Source organism: Hyaena hyaena, unplaced genomic scaffold (genome assembly GCF_003009895.1).
Source record: "Hyaena hyaena isolate Hyena2069 unplaced genomic scaffold, ASM300989v1 scaffold_239, whole genome shotgun sequence".
Lineage (NCBI taxonomy): Eukaryota > Metazoa > Chordata > Mammalia > Carnivora > Hyaenidae > Hyaena > Hyaena hyaena.
In genome coordinates, this window is record NW_024080871.1 from 2,078,511 (window position 1) to 2,094,098 (window position 15,588).

General features: G+C 37.6%; 1 protein-coding gene across 1 annotated transcript in view; it reads right to left on the minus strand.

The window, feature by feature from the left end:
- DACH1 (dachshund family transcription factor 1) overlaps positions 1-15,588 on the minus strand; it is a 425,335-nt gene that overhangs the window by 187,595 nt on the left and 222,152 nt on the right. Inside the window, exon 3 of the mRNA XM_039244384.1 lies at positions 6,084-6,245. Coding sequence (XP_039100315.1) covers positions 6,084-6,245 — 162 coding nt within the window. The remainder of the gene's footprint in view (positions 1-6,083; positions 6,246-15,588) is intronic.

Genomic DNA, 15,588 nt, shown 5'->3' on the forward strand with positions numbered 1-15,588 from the left:
AACAATGGCAAATTTCTTATGAATCAGTGATACTGTAATTGAACTGGAGACATTTTTAGAGCAAGCTTGCTCTGGCTTTTTCACCCTCCGATTTGGAATCTGCTCACAGTACTGCCAGCTTAACCAAAAAGGATTAACTCTCATATCCAACTGAGAACACAGATAATTCTCAGTAATTGGTAAAAAATGAAGATGAATGGGGCTGAGAGATAAGGAGCAATTAGCTCATCAGCAGTTACAGCTGTGCACTCAATCCGGATCCATCTCTTGAGCCTCGGCCCCTTTTAAAGAACCTAAGCAGAATAAGCATAGGACACCCCTCCCCAAAAAATTGCTGTACCTGCCCATCATTTCTCTAGTCTTCCATTTTATTTCCTTACTATACAAAGACACCTGTCATAGCATGCTATGTAAATTACTACCTCTCTCAGGACCTATGTCTAAAGCCAATCTTCTTTTTAAACTTTTTTTTTTATAACAGAAACCAAATGACTACTGTAGACACTCTTAAATTCCCTGTCAATCGTTTCATTATAGCAGCATCATCTGTTTGAAAATATAAGCAATTCCCTCATCTAATTATAGGAAGGATTTGAGGTTCATTAACATTGCCAAGGCAGAGGATCCAATGTGCAACTGCAGAGCTCTGCTTGGTGGCCTGTGTTCTCAGTTTCCTTTTATTTGCTTTCTCAAGGTCTCCAAGACTTTTTCCTGAGATCATAAAATTAATTTTTCCTTCCAAATACACACGTGAGTTAGAAGAAAGGAAATGACTATAGTATAAACTATTCTATTTCTGCAGGAATGGTTAAAAAAAAAGATAAGGGGATGGTCAGCTGGGTAAGATAATTTTATCTACTATCTGCCTGGCCTGGCTCCCCACCCCCCCCCACCATTATTTTCTTTTTGTTATGGCTGTTGGTTGATGGACAGAAATAACAAGTAAGGAATATTATGGACGAACACAGCTGTTCATCCCAAACTCAAGTTCTTGTGTTTACTTGAACCTCCTACATCCTTGTTAACTACTGAAGTTTAAGAAAATGAAAATGAATGGTACATCGGGCATTTGAAATGCGTTCAGTTTGTGGATCGCTGCCTCAGTGTCCTCTTGCCTGTGTACCAGTGTTCTGAAAGAGACATTCTGAAGTCTTAAGATGACTTCACTTCCTTAAAGAAATAACAGCAGTTAGGGGGTTCTGCCTATAGTTTAAACAATGAGATTTTCTTGGGACATCTGTTTTGAGATCACATTTTGAATAGATATGAACTCATTTCCTACTAAGCAAGCAATCTACTATTGTTGATAGCTGTTTACCAGTTCTATGAGTCAGATATTAGCTAGTGGCAAAGGTCCCTCTTAAATCCTCCGAGTATTCTTTAAACTGTGTACATACTGTTTTCCTTAAATAAAATGTTAAGAGAAGGTAAAAATGCAGTCTTTTCCTGCCTCTTGGTAAATTATAGTCCACAAAGTCTCGCACTTGGGAATAATATTTAATGTATTTATCTTTAAAGAGTCATTTCCTTTGTTGTCATTAGTTAAGGGAATAAGATATTAGGTTTAGCAAGTATTTAAATAACAGAAACTACTGAGATGCTCACTATGTCAATATTTATATAGCATTTAAAAACTAGAAGTAAAAATAAGTTTCCTTTATTTAGATTAAATCGATTGTGATTAATTTAGTATCCTCAAAAATGTGCATGATGCTCAAAAAAAAGATAAGCAGATAAAAACACAGCCATAGATACTATGGAATTGACCTTGGGTTCACCGGTTTTAAATTCTGCCTTTCCAATATCCCAGTCCCAATTTCCAAACAGCATTTTTTTAAGCTGGTTATGTAGATCAGTCCTTAAAGCAAAAAAAAAAAAAAAAAAAAAAAAAATAGCAATTTATCTGGCCTGTATGTTGTGGATAGTGTTGCCACTAAAAAGAATCCAGGACATTTTTCCTTCTTATCTGCAATGTAGCTCATATCAGCCAACCTGTCACAAGATAGTACTTGATATAAACAAGAGATTGCAAAGACATCTTAGTAATCAATATCAGGATGGCTACAGTATGGAAACCCCAACCAGTGCATATCATTTGTCTCAGCATCTATTTCTATGGCCAAATGAAGCATTAATTCAAATCATAAATCTATGGTGATTTAAATCTGGGAATGAGCACCTGCCTGCTTTAATGATTTATTTTGTACATTTCAGTAAGCAGGAGATTTGTCCATATGAACTGACAGGTCACCTTCAGATGCCAGGAGCAGACTGTTTATCACCATGCAGACTAGCATCTCATCTTAGCAAGTAAATATTAAACTAAAAGAATCCAATTGATTGTGGATGAGGGAGAATGGAGACATGGCCATATATTTTACTCAGAGTGCTGATGCCTCACTCGGATCTATCCCGAAGTCCTCACTTCTTCCTAAAGTGATCATTCCGCTGAAGAGATATGAGCTCAAGGTTACCGTGTAAAATTGGGATATAAAATAATTATTTGTCAGTGTCAGAGATTTCCTTAAACACCATTTTTGGGCTACTTTTTACAATTCGTAATAAGAACCGGAAGGAGTCGTGTGTAATAAAAATTCTCTCTTCACCTCACTAAACGGAATCAAACTAGGCAAAAACAAAGTCTGTTTTCTGGGGCGATAAGGATTTCCTTGCAACGGGGGTGGCGGCAGAGGTGGTAACAATGTTCCTTTAGGCTTTCCTTACATAGGAAAGCCTAAAACGTTTAACAGAACTCGTGAGCCAGAGGAGTATGAGAGAAAAAAAGAAACCTGAATTGATTTCAAAAACGTCACTGTATTTGGGCAGGGCTGAGCAGCAACAATACATCATGTAAGTAGCACCTCTCTGAGGGGTTTCACTCCTTCAAAGAGACAATTGATAGATTCATGACAGCAGTAAGTTTGTATTCTAAAATATAGGCCTTTGAGATTCTTGGGATCCCTCCTGGAATTCATCTGTTCTAGTACCACTTCCTCAGCACCTTCCGCCAGCCGAAGTTCCTGGATGTGGTACATCCTGTTATGACTCTCCCTGCATAGCCATCCCTCCCTGTAGACTGTATACCCCCTGAGTGCCTGGACTGTATTATCATTGTCTGGCATTACTAGAATGAGCTACAATCAAATGCACAACAATATCCAAATGACACGATAGCTCCTCTCAAAATTTACTGCTAGGCCTGCAGCCTAACACCTACCAGGGAACAGGAAAACAAAGAAGGAAGTGAGAAGAAACACTTGACAAAAGGATCTCCTTTCGCGTTCATGATGCAGATATTATTATACCATCTTCCAGATATGGAATGTTAGGCTCCATTTTTTTTTGCCATTATTATTATTATGCCATTTTCCAGATATGGAATGATAGAAAGTTTACATAACTTCCCAAAGTCACAGAGCAGCTAATTGTTGAACACTTACCAGGAGGCAGGTGCTGCTGGCACAAGCATAGAAGACTGGGGGCCAGATAAAGAAACTGGTCTGTTCAGCCACCACTTTGGTCAGTGTAGGCTCACCCCACTGGTGCCCTGGACCTTCCTTCCCCTACCCTCCCCCTCCTTCCCCTCCCCCTCCACCAAAGTCTCCTGCCTTGATCTCTAGAAAAAGGAGGGGGATGGTCTCTGGAAGTATAATAAATCATTAATTCTTAGAGGATGGCAGTATGTGAGAATAGAATAAAAAATGGCAATAACAACATTTTCCCCCCAAATCAGCTACAGATAAACACACGCCTCAAGACTAGCAGTAACACCAATGTTAACACACTCTAAAAATATTAAGACTCTAGGAAAATTCAAATTTCTGCTCTGGACTCAAATTGGTTTCGCATGGTGGGGTGCTAAAACTGAAAAGCAATCTAAACTACCAACTAAATACCCTGATAGAAGAAAAATGATAATTTCTTCCAACTACAACAAAAAAGAAAATTCAAATTGTTTCGTTTTTAAGCCATTATGGTAGCCTATGTACTCAAATAATTACGATAAACCACAATTTGGTCACTAGGCAAATGTTATTCTATAATATCAAATATTAAATATATGCTAAAGCCTAATTATGAGCCATGTTCTCCTTATCTTATGCCTATTGGTTTTTCCAAAGTCAACTTCTCCTCTGCTGCTCAGAAAATTTAAACAGAGATATCATGATTTAATATCTTATGTTTTCAATGTTATTAAACTGCCTAATTTAAACATTCTCTCTCCCAACACCAACTTTAAGAACAGCCCACACTCGGGGCGCCTGGGTGGCTTAGTCGGTTGAGCGTCCGACTTTCGCTTAGGTCACGATCTCGCGGTTCGTGGGTTTGAGCCCCGCGTCGGGCTCTGTGCTGACTGCCGGCTCAGAGCCTGGAGCCTGTTTCAGTCTGTGACTCCCTCTCTCTCTGGCCCTCCCCTGCTCATGCTGTCTCTCTCTCTCTCTCCTAGAAATAAATAAAACATTAAAAAAAAAAATTAAAAAAAAAAAAAAAAAGAACAGCCCACACTAAAGGCTCACTCTTCTAAATTTTTAAAAACATTCTAGATTGCTTTACAATGGTAACTAAAATTTATAGTGGCCCAATCACTTGTTTTTTTTAAGTGTCTAATTTTGTTCTACTTTATAGACCAAAGCAAGAGATTGCTTATTTTTTTAAAAAATGTCCTTAAGATTTCCAAAAAGAGAATTATAATTCATTAACTTTACTTCAAAACTGTTTTTAATTTTTAAAAGTCTGAATTTATGTGTGTGAACCACAACCTTAACAACCCCTCTGCCCTCCATCCTGTCCCTAGGATCACCACAAATGCAAGCACTCATGTTTTCCTTCATCCCTTCCAGCGGTAAAGCCATGGCTTGGCTCTCTTCCACATCTTTGCAGCCTTCTAAGAATTGCCACCACTTTCTTTATAACCTACTCTCAAATCAAACCCATTATTGTCACCCTTTTGCTATTTCTCTTGCGAAGTGCTATGGAAAAACTCTATTTTTTCCCTTTTTTGCATTAGAAGCTACCCTTTGGCATCACTGAAGCAATGGCATTTTGTGTTTTGTGTACATATTTCAAAATTACTCCCCACTCGAACATTCATATCTAGTGCATGCATCCATGGAACTGTTGAATGAATGATTATTATTGAAATCGCTTATATGCCCTTAACTATACCACATTAGACAGGAAGTAAAGAGCTGCTGATTATCTGAAGAAATAATCTTTAGAACACTGCATGGAAAAGAAAATTTAATTGAACTGCCATGAATTATTGCGTCCTTCATGAAAATATGTTGGATATAGTATCTTACACATCTCTTGTAGTCTCCACATTTCTCTTGCTAAATTATAATTTGAGCAGGATTTCTACATTTTAAAGAGAAACAATACAGTGCAGTGGCAGAATACAATGCTTTATCTCACCAACACACAGATGCTAAAGATATCAATAAAAAAGTTAACTCACAATTGAAGTCGTGTTTGAAAAAACAAAAAACAAATGACTCGAATTCTGTGAAAAGAAAGGTGTTGGTTTTGGTGTAAATGGTGACTATTAACTTTTCCTCTCTTTCTCCACATCTCAAGAAAGAAAAAAAAAGTCAAGAGAAATTTAAGTTGTACATATACAAAGAGAAAGATTGGTAATAGTAGAGTACAGAAAGAATGAATTGTCAACATAATTCTTATTCTTGACAGGACCTCAAAGGATTAAGTTTATATGTTCCACCGCTGATGTAAATTTCTTTGATAAAAAAGCCACTAGGATTTAAAAAGATAAAGCATGGTTTTGTTTGTAAATATTCTTGTCACCTTACCTGTAATCAATCTTTTAAAATTCTGATTATTAACACTTAATTGTATTACGAACAATGTGAACTAAATGTTAGTAGAAGTTGCCTACATGAAGTTGATCATGTATCAAAAAATTATGTTGTTAATTATTTAGTCAGAGTGCATGTTGTTAGAGGGGCAAAATCATATCTCCCAAGCATACACTGTATCTGAAGCTAAAAATGAATAATTTGATTCTGGAAAAGAAAGTAATTTGGTACCGACATGATCACAAAAGTTTCCATGAACAAAAAACTTACCAACACTGGAATTCATGTCGCCGTTTTCCGAATCTGCTCCATGTTGGTTATTACTGGCATGATAGTTGCTCATGGCTTCCAATTTGATTTTTTTCACCTTCATTGCTTCGGCAATGGCTGCATTGGTAGCAGCAGCCGCTGCTGCAGCTGCTGCTGTCAGACCTTAACAGAATAAATTAAAAACAAGGTAATTCACATTCTGATCTTTCATGTAAGAGTTCAGGTACTTTATAGAGCACACACATACAAACATATTAGAGGATCTGATTCCTTCATGCCACATTCTGATAACATATATTCATTCCCGACTAGTCAACGAAACAACATTGATATAAGGGGGAGAATGCACTGTAAACTCTCAAACCAAATATTAGCAGAGACATCATTCATACAAAGAAGGATAGGAGTAAAAATGCATCCAAAATTCTCCCTCAAACAAACCAATTTGAATACGTTATTCTATGCTTAAAATCCTCTACAGCTGCCTGGAGGGGGATGTCTGAACAGCTCAGCTTAATTCATAAAACCTTTCACTAAAAAATGTAAACCTACCCAATCACTCCATTTCCGCAACCTCAGCCCCCACTCCAGCTACCTGAACGTGCCACCAACACGAGTACGTGCCCTGCCTCTTGGAGCCTCTGCTTTCACACATACCACTCCCTTTGTCTGGAATGGCCTTGCTCCACGGCTCGCTTCCCTGACCTCTCATCCCCCAGCCTTCTAGCCCCAGGGTTAACACTTGTAACCACCACCACGCCATGTTTGCCCAGAACAGTTCACCTCTGTTCATCCAGAGAACAAGAGGTAGGAGTGGACTGGAGATTAGAAATAGAATTTGAGGGCAGATTATGGAAGAGCAGAAAGGCCATGATTTATGTACAGGCTGTACATAGCCGACAGAGGTTTTCGAGCAAGGGAGTGGTTTGTTTTCCTTAAGTGTGTGAACTTTTACCTAGTGAGTTCACTAATCCTGGCCTCCCTCTTCTGCAAAATGACGGACATGGCAATATCTGAATAATCTCTCCTAATTTTGAAACTTTAGCAGGCTAGGAGAGGATATATATATCCCCACTCCCCATACTCTTTTCGCTATGGCTGTTTCAGAGTTTCTGACTACAGAGCTTCAACTCTGTTTGAATTTATCTGTGTGATTTATTTCCACTCCCAGCTGGTGGATTAGAGACTGAGCACCTCTCTCCTCTTTTCCTCCCCACTAATCATCGCATCTAGTTACTACAGCAAATGTTACAGCCTCAGAAATTACAAGAAAATCTTTTTTTCCCCCTAGAAAATTGCTTTTTTTTTTTTTTTTTTTTTTTTTAGAGGTTAGGAGAGCTCACCTTTCCTTCAGATCAGACCAAGGAGGCCTTAAACCCAATGCAACAAGACCTTCAGAATGGATCTTTGGGTGAAAAACTGATAACCACCCTCTAAAAAGGCACTGATGTAAACTCAAAGAATTCATTTGGGTCTACACTGTACATTTGTTGCCTTTTAAGTCCCAACTTGAACGGATTCTCTCATCTTCCTATGATTGAATTTACTCCCCAGTTACTCATTTCCTTCAAAGGTGTTTCAGAACATTTTCTTTCCTGTTAAAATTCTCCTCATGTTTCCCGGCAACTCTCTTTTCCTCGATTTTGCCTTGTCACAAATGTGACCATCCTACATGTCCCTTCCCTTCATTACCCAGTGTGGCCCCATCTCCACTGTGTAACACTTCCAGGGTCTTTATCTTTGCTTTATGCAGCAAGTACATCTTGTATTTAAATACAGAAGATGAAACTACAACTTGAGATCGGACCGTTACTATTAAATACATTGGAATCAAATTCTACTGAATTTGAAATATAACTCTGCATGATATAGCCTTAGGCCAGCCATAAAGTCTTTCTGAATATTGTTTCATTGTCTGTAAATTCATTCTATTCACACGAGGATTAAATGAAATAGACCATATGAAGAAGACCACATCATGCTATTAAACACTAGGTATGCCCTGCATTCTAGTTCCTCAAAAAGCCCAGTCCTAGCCATCATTCCTGCAGAACATGGTCGGCTGGCCAGAGCCCACTTAGCCAGAAGAATCTTACTTCTCTCTTTAACCCTTGACTTTCAAATATTTTTTATACTTTTATTTATCTGATCTTATGTATGGTACCCTTCTACTTGTCCACTTGACAGTTTATCCCCACAGTTTTACATTTCTGATACAAATTTCACAAGATATATGGTGATTCCCCCTCCATCCATGAGGACATATTCCAAGACCTGCTATTGGATGCCTGAAACCACAGAGAGTACTGAATCTTATGCAAACCAGGCTTTTGTCTATACACACATGCATACACCAAACGTTAATTTATAAATTAGGCAGAAAGAGATTGACAACAATCAACTAGAACAATTATAACAATATACTGTAATAAAACTATGTGAATGTGGTCTGTCTCTCCCTCAAAATATCTCATTGTATGGCACTCACACTTCTTGTGATGATGTGAGACGATAAATTGCCTACACGATGAGATGAAGTAAGGTGAATGACACAAACACTGTGACCTGGGGATAGGCTACTATTGACCTTCTGAGGATTTTTCAGAAAGAGATCATCTGTTTCCAGACCATGGTTGACCAAACCAGGGAAAGGAAACTACAGACAAGGGGTACTACTAGAAGTGTGTGACCCACACATGATATAACTGATCTAATACCTTTCAATTTTTTTTCTTTTATTTGAGAGGGAGAGAGAAAGAGAGAGAGAATCTCAGCCCTGAGGTGGGGCTTGATCTCATGACAACAAGATCATGACTGGACCTAAAATCAAGAGTAGGATGCCCAACAGATTGAGCCACCCAGGCTCTAATACTTTCAAATACTGAATTTTTAGTTCAGTTTAGTGAAGGCCGAAAAAAAGCTATGACATTTTCAACAGTTGCTGATTTTAGTTCCACTAAGATCCCTGGTTCATAAATTTAATATTTTAATAGCTTTCAAATTCAAGCAATTTTCTCCATTTTCCCAGCTCCCTCTAGAGCCAACAGTTGCCTTTTCTTAGGGGGAGTCCTGCAATAGCCTCTCAACCGCTTCGACTTTCCCCACTTCCAGCCTCTTACTACTCATGCAGCAGTCAACAAAATCCTATAGAAAGGAGAATCCAATCATGGCATTCAATGTCTACTCTTAGAAGCAAGTGGGGCACTTGATATGGCTGTCATGGCCCTTCATGCCCAGTCCCCTGCCTATACATGTAGCATTGTGTGTCCTCCCCACTCCAAGTCCCACTCTGTGCTATAGACAATCCAGCCTTCTCCCATTTCCTTAAGTGGACTACATTCCTTCTTCTAAGCCACAGTTTGTACAGATTGTTCCCATTTCTAGAAAAGCTCTCTAATCTCTGCCCCTGCCCCTGCCCCTGCCCCAGACCGGCCCATGTGCCCATTATCTGATGGCTTAAATATTGTGCTCTAGAGGAAGTGAGCTCAGTTCCTAACACTTTAATCTACCTGAGAAATAGCTATCAACATTTCAAGAATCAGCTCAAAATGTACTTCTTTCAAAACTTTAAAAAACATATATATTTATTTTTGAGAGAGAGAACACGAGTATGGGAGGGGCAAAAAGAGAGAGGGACAGAGGATCTGAAGTGGGCTTTGTGCTGACAGCAGAGAGCTCAATGCGGGGCTCAAACTCAGAAACTCTTGAGATTATGACCTGAGCCTAAGTCAGATGTTTAACCAACTGAGTCTCCCAGGCACTCCAAAACATACTTCTTTTAAAGAGCTGACCTTCCCTGCTCCTCAAAAGAAGAAGTAGCCATCCACTGGTTGGTGTATGTGACTTTACCATCCCTTTGTTCATCAGAATCACCCATGGAGCTTTTAAGCCATGCAAATAGCAGAGTCCTACCATATGAGGGTTTTGGCTGGAACTGCTGCATCTGTATATTTTGGGGTTGATTTTACTGCTCCTCAGGACATTTCAAGGTGCAATCTGAGAAGAGAAACTCTTGAATTCTTTAATGCTCTTTTTCTTGAGGCAAGTGGGGGGGCGGGGAGGTTAGGTTTAAAGCTCCTCTAACTAGGTTACCCAGAAGGACAGAAATACTTCCTTAATATATGTATCCCAGACATCTACCACAATGCCTGCCACAAATTTTCTCTGAATGAAAAAGCACTTCTGAGACTAGATTACTTGGAAAGCCACAGGAGAAATATGGTCACTATTTTGACAATGTCTATGTAAGTAATTTCAAGCATTATGCTTACATTACAATCAATGTGAATATATTAGGAGCAGCAAATTTCATTAATTTAATATAAAGCCTGACTCTCCCAAACTACATCTGCCTGGGGTAGAGAGGGTCACAAAAGTCTCATCTGCCCTCTGTGCTTATTGAGCTTCCTGTTGGCCTTGCAATGGCCCTTTCAAATCTCTGATGTATTTCTCAAATCCCCTCCAACTTGCTCTTAGAAAGAGGTCCCGTTGTATATTTTGTTCCAAAATGAGGTTGACTTTGAAAAAAAATTGTGATAAATTCACAAAATAAGTCTAGCAATTGGTCTATACTTTATAGAGAATTCAAACTGTGAAAACATTTTCATGTAACCAAAAATTGTCTACTTGTGTAAATACTGGAAACCATAACATTTACCTCCCTGCCTCACCCTTTTCTAAGCGAGGATTTTTGTTATGTCCTCCTTCAGTAACTCACCTTGAAGTTCATTATATTGCATATTTACTGCTGCTTTTAACTCTTCCCAAGCAAGATGAACCATTTTTAATCTCAGACCTAGGGAATTCAGTATTTCTTAAAGTGATAGTCAACATCAAATCCAGCGGTCATGCATGGTAAAGTTAGAGGTCACCTTCTCCAGGGACACAGTCACAGAAGGTGTCTGGGACAGGCTGAGGAATCTGTGCTTTTACCTTTCAGCAAACAGGTTGAATCTGATGTGTGCTGCAGTTAGTTTATATGAGTACGTTAATTTAAAGTGTGTCTGCATCTCACAATAAAAATTTATTAACTGAGCAGATAGATCACCATTACAGTTGTTTCCAAAAGTGAGTGTGCTTCAAAATCAACAAGGGGACTTGTTACAACACAAAATCAGGCTAGACCAAGGAAGCAGAGTTTGAGATGTACTGCTCTAGTGGGATGCAGACTTTTATAAGAATGAGTCTTCGTGTGCCTTTGGCCTGCCGCCACACAAGTGAACCGGCGAGCCAGGTAATGCGGCGCTGCTGATGCAGCAGTCATGGACCTGCTTAACTCCAGCAGCCACCTGCATGCATGCATCTAGGTGGCATGTACAGTAGCTGTTACTGAAACAGCTTGGGTAATCACTTTGGATTCTTGAAATGGTAAGGTTTGCACCAGATTTATTTTTCTCATGGGAGGAAATATAACAAATATCCAGAGAGAGAGAGAGAGAGAGAGAGAGAGATGGGATAGATTAGAGATAGAGAGAGATAAAGATAGAGATAGAGATTAGAGAGAGATAGAGGTAGAAAGAGAGAGAGATATATATAGTATGTGTATGTGTATGGTCATATGTGGAAGGAACAAATAAATGATCTCTTACACTAAGGAATGATTAGCCCACCTATTTTAACTCACCAAACTCTTTTTTATACTCTCAAAGAACTTTGAAAGTATCTCATACACCAGAACAAAAACATGTTTGACTAAGAAGTCAAATATGAAATAATTTCATTTTATTTTAAAAGATTCTAAATCTAGGGGTGCCTGGGTGGCTCAGTCAGTTAAGCATCTGATTTCAGCTCAGATCATGATCTCATCATCCATGAGTTCAAGCTCCACAATGAGTTCTCTGCTGTCAGCACAGAGCCTGCTTGGGATCCGCTGTCCCCCTCTCTCTCTCTACCCCTGGCTCCCTTGCTCTCTCTCTCTCTCTCAAAAGTAAATAAAATAAACACACTTTTTACATGTCAAAAAAGATTCTAAATTCAATGTAATCAACAATGGAGAAACTTAAATGCATTCTTAAAACACATTTGGCATTAATAAAATAATGGATTAAGAAATATTTTGTTTAAAAAAGACATTTTCCTTCTCGGGAAGGATAGTAAGTCATAGTCTGTAGCTGCTAGACCTCCAGATGACCCTCAGGAAAGGGACTGTGCATCAAAATTAAGTTAAAGACAATAAGCCTTGTATAATGCAAAAATATTTAGGTTTCTTGGGGCACCTGGGTGGCTTAATTGCTTAAGCATCCTACTTTGGTTCAGGTCATGATCTCGCAGTTCATAAATTCGAGCTCCACATTGGGCTCTGTGCTGACAGCTCAGAGCCTGGAGCCTGCTTCAGATTCTGCCTCCTTCTCTCTCTGCCCCTCCCCTACTTGTGCTCTGTGTCTGTCTCTCAAAAACAAATAAATGTAAATTTTTTTTTAAATATTAGGTTTCTTTTTCTTTCCTATTAAAACTCCATAATCTCTACATTTACAATTTAAAAGAATAAATAGGCTTTTACACAGAATTTTAAAACATGACTTTTCATATTATTGTCTGACTTATGATATGAACTCATTGCTGTGGGATTCATTCTGCTCTGCTCCTTCAGAGAAAATTCTGTATTACTTTTCTAACTGCATAGTGTTAGAAGTTTTTGTTTTGCTTTGTTTTAATCTTGTCTTATAGATTTCTTTTACTTTCACTTTTTGATGCTCTACTGAAATCCTTAGTGACTGTCATGGAAATTACTAGGTATCTAAACTCTCTATCATGGAGAGAGTAAATACATGATGGTTAAAAAACAACACTCCAAAAACCATACAAACTTTGGACACCATGCATCAAATTTGTTTGGGATAGTGCTGCAAGTTACATAATTCCTAAGGCTTCAAAATTCTCATCTTTAAAACAGAGATATCAATTCTGACTTGATAGGGATGTTGTTGGGAATAAAGACAAGGTAATATATGCAACAGCATGGGCACATACTAAGCCCTCCACAAATGGTAGTAAATATTATCAAGTAACCTAGAATATCCATCATGTCCTTATGTTTAGTTTAACCTTTGTTCAGTTACTCACAAAAAAATGCAACTATGACAGAAGCAACCTAACAGTGGGGAATGAGAATTTAGCCACTTGACAAATGGAAATCTAAAACTCATGCTTCTATCTAAACATTTCATTTAGTAGTCTACATTGATCGCATTTATCTTAAAATCACTAAATCTCCACTCTGTGCTCTATTGATACAAAGCCTTCACTACTTCAAATTCAATATCCTAAAACCAATCCATGGGTTTATCATTTGGAAAAGAAGCAGGCATTGTCACCACTTAAGAGTCTTATTTTACTTTGCAAAGACAGTATTTTTCTTCTGCTTTCAAGTTTTATCAAAACGGCCTTTAAATCTTTCAAATGCCATATACAATCCTGATCACCCTTTCTAAAAACAGGAAAAGAATCTCCATTCTGTTTATTTCAAATAAGTTAGTACTCCTAGTGATAAAGAGTAGATTACAACTATAGATTATAAATATCAATAAAAGAGATATATTGCTGTCAAATTCTTTCTCTGATCTGTTTGTTTGCTCATTAACTTGAAAGGTCCAATCTTTGATCTTTGGTTTCAAAGACATCAAGATGACTTCCAAATGTTTGATATGTTGTCTACTTTTACATCACATTCCATATAAAATGTATTTCCCAAAAGCTAATGGTTAAATAAAATGAGTTATATGTAAGAGACAGTAAGCAGTCAAAGCTTCTATGTGATAGACTTTTTTATTCATCTATGTCACTTCACCCAAATTTAGAAGAAACCATTTTAAAGATGCAGTAGATTATAGCCATTGCTAGTTATTATTAATATTCTGGAATTGATAAGTTATTTATGTCTGGCATTCTTCCTACTGATTATTCAGGGAGACAGGCGGCTTATAAATATCTCATCACTCCACCGTCACAGAAATTTCATCGACAGTGCTCATGCACAGCTATTAGCAATATGAATCTAACCATTACAAGAAGGAGGAAAATCGAACATGTGGCATTAATACGCAGTCCTGGTTCCTAACCATCTGATAGGCAGATGGTGTGAAGCGGATTCTCCAGCTGAAATGAAGGGGCACATCATTTAAAACCTTGTTTGCATTCTAACTGATATCAGTGCCATATTGATATACATGATACATCATGGCAGTATTTGAACAATCTAGTTTGTTTCAGTCATAAATGTTTACTGCCTTGTTTTTTTTAATCTTATAAGCATGTTCAGAAGAGTGTATTTTTAATTTATGAAACCTATTGTTTACTTCTGTTGAACTAGAAGATTAGTGGAAAGTAGGAATATTAAATTACTTCAACCACAGCAATATAACCAAGACAGATGAATAAAGTGGGTTTCTATTTTCAATAAAGGATGTTAGTAAAAGAGTTTTAAAATTAGCCCAGGCATCTTGCGCATTAAATGCATTTATTCATTTAAACCTTCTGGCTTTTTTTCCCCCAAGTGGCATACAGAGAAACTTAATGCTTTACATAGCCATTCATTTAAAACTCTCACTGTGTGCAATTAATCTTGTCCAACAATTCAATTCAGAAAGTAAAACATCAAAAAGCATAGTTCAATTCAACAGTCATTACTGTGAAGTAATCTTTCTGCTCCTGACAGTTCCTATAGTCTCTTTGCAAAACTCTGTTGAAGGTACATTGTAAGCTCCATATAAGTTTGAATTACAACTCAATTGAAATCATGCCAAGTCTTAGAAGTCTTGGCTCAATATAACAACTTAAAAATACCAGTACTTTCTTTTCACCCTGTTTTCTTCCTATCCTTATTTAAATACTAGCTGTCTAGAAAACCGACACTAATTTTCACAGTTATTTATTTTTTCAATACTTTCTAAATAAAGGCAAATTGTGATTGAAATATACCTGTCCTCACCTTTGAATGATTAAATAACAGACATGATAAGCAACTGGAATAAGCAACTTAATTGTGAAGCAGAATAGACTGAAGATTTTGAATGTGAATTTGTCTCCTAATGTCCATTAGACCGACTTTTCTTGCCCTTTAAAACACATTTATATTCTGCAGAGAAAAGGGAAATTGATCTTTAAGGCCATTAATGGAAACACTCTACACCAGTTTTCAGTTTTTCAATTGATTTAATTAGATTTTTTAAATGTTTGGATTAACAAAAAACCCCCACTAATTTGGAGATATATATGAAAAGAGTTTATTATAATATTGATAATAATAATAATCAATCAAATAGACATCAAACTGAGCATTCTTATTCTGAATAGCTTAAAATTCATAAGCTTTCAGAGCAAAGGAAGTAATAGCAGTAGGAAGTACGTGGAGGGAGCACCATGGAGATGTTATGTTATTTGGCCATGTGTTAAATCACTGAGGAAGTTCTTAAATGTTTGTTTGTTTGTTTGTTTTTATTTTGAGAGAGAGAGTGGGATGGGGCAGAGAAAGAGGGAGAGAGAAAATCCTATGCAGGCTCCGCGCCAT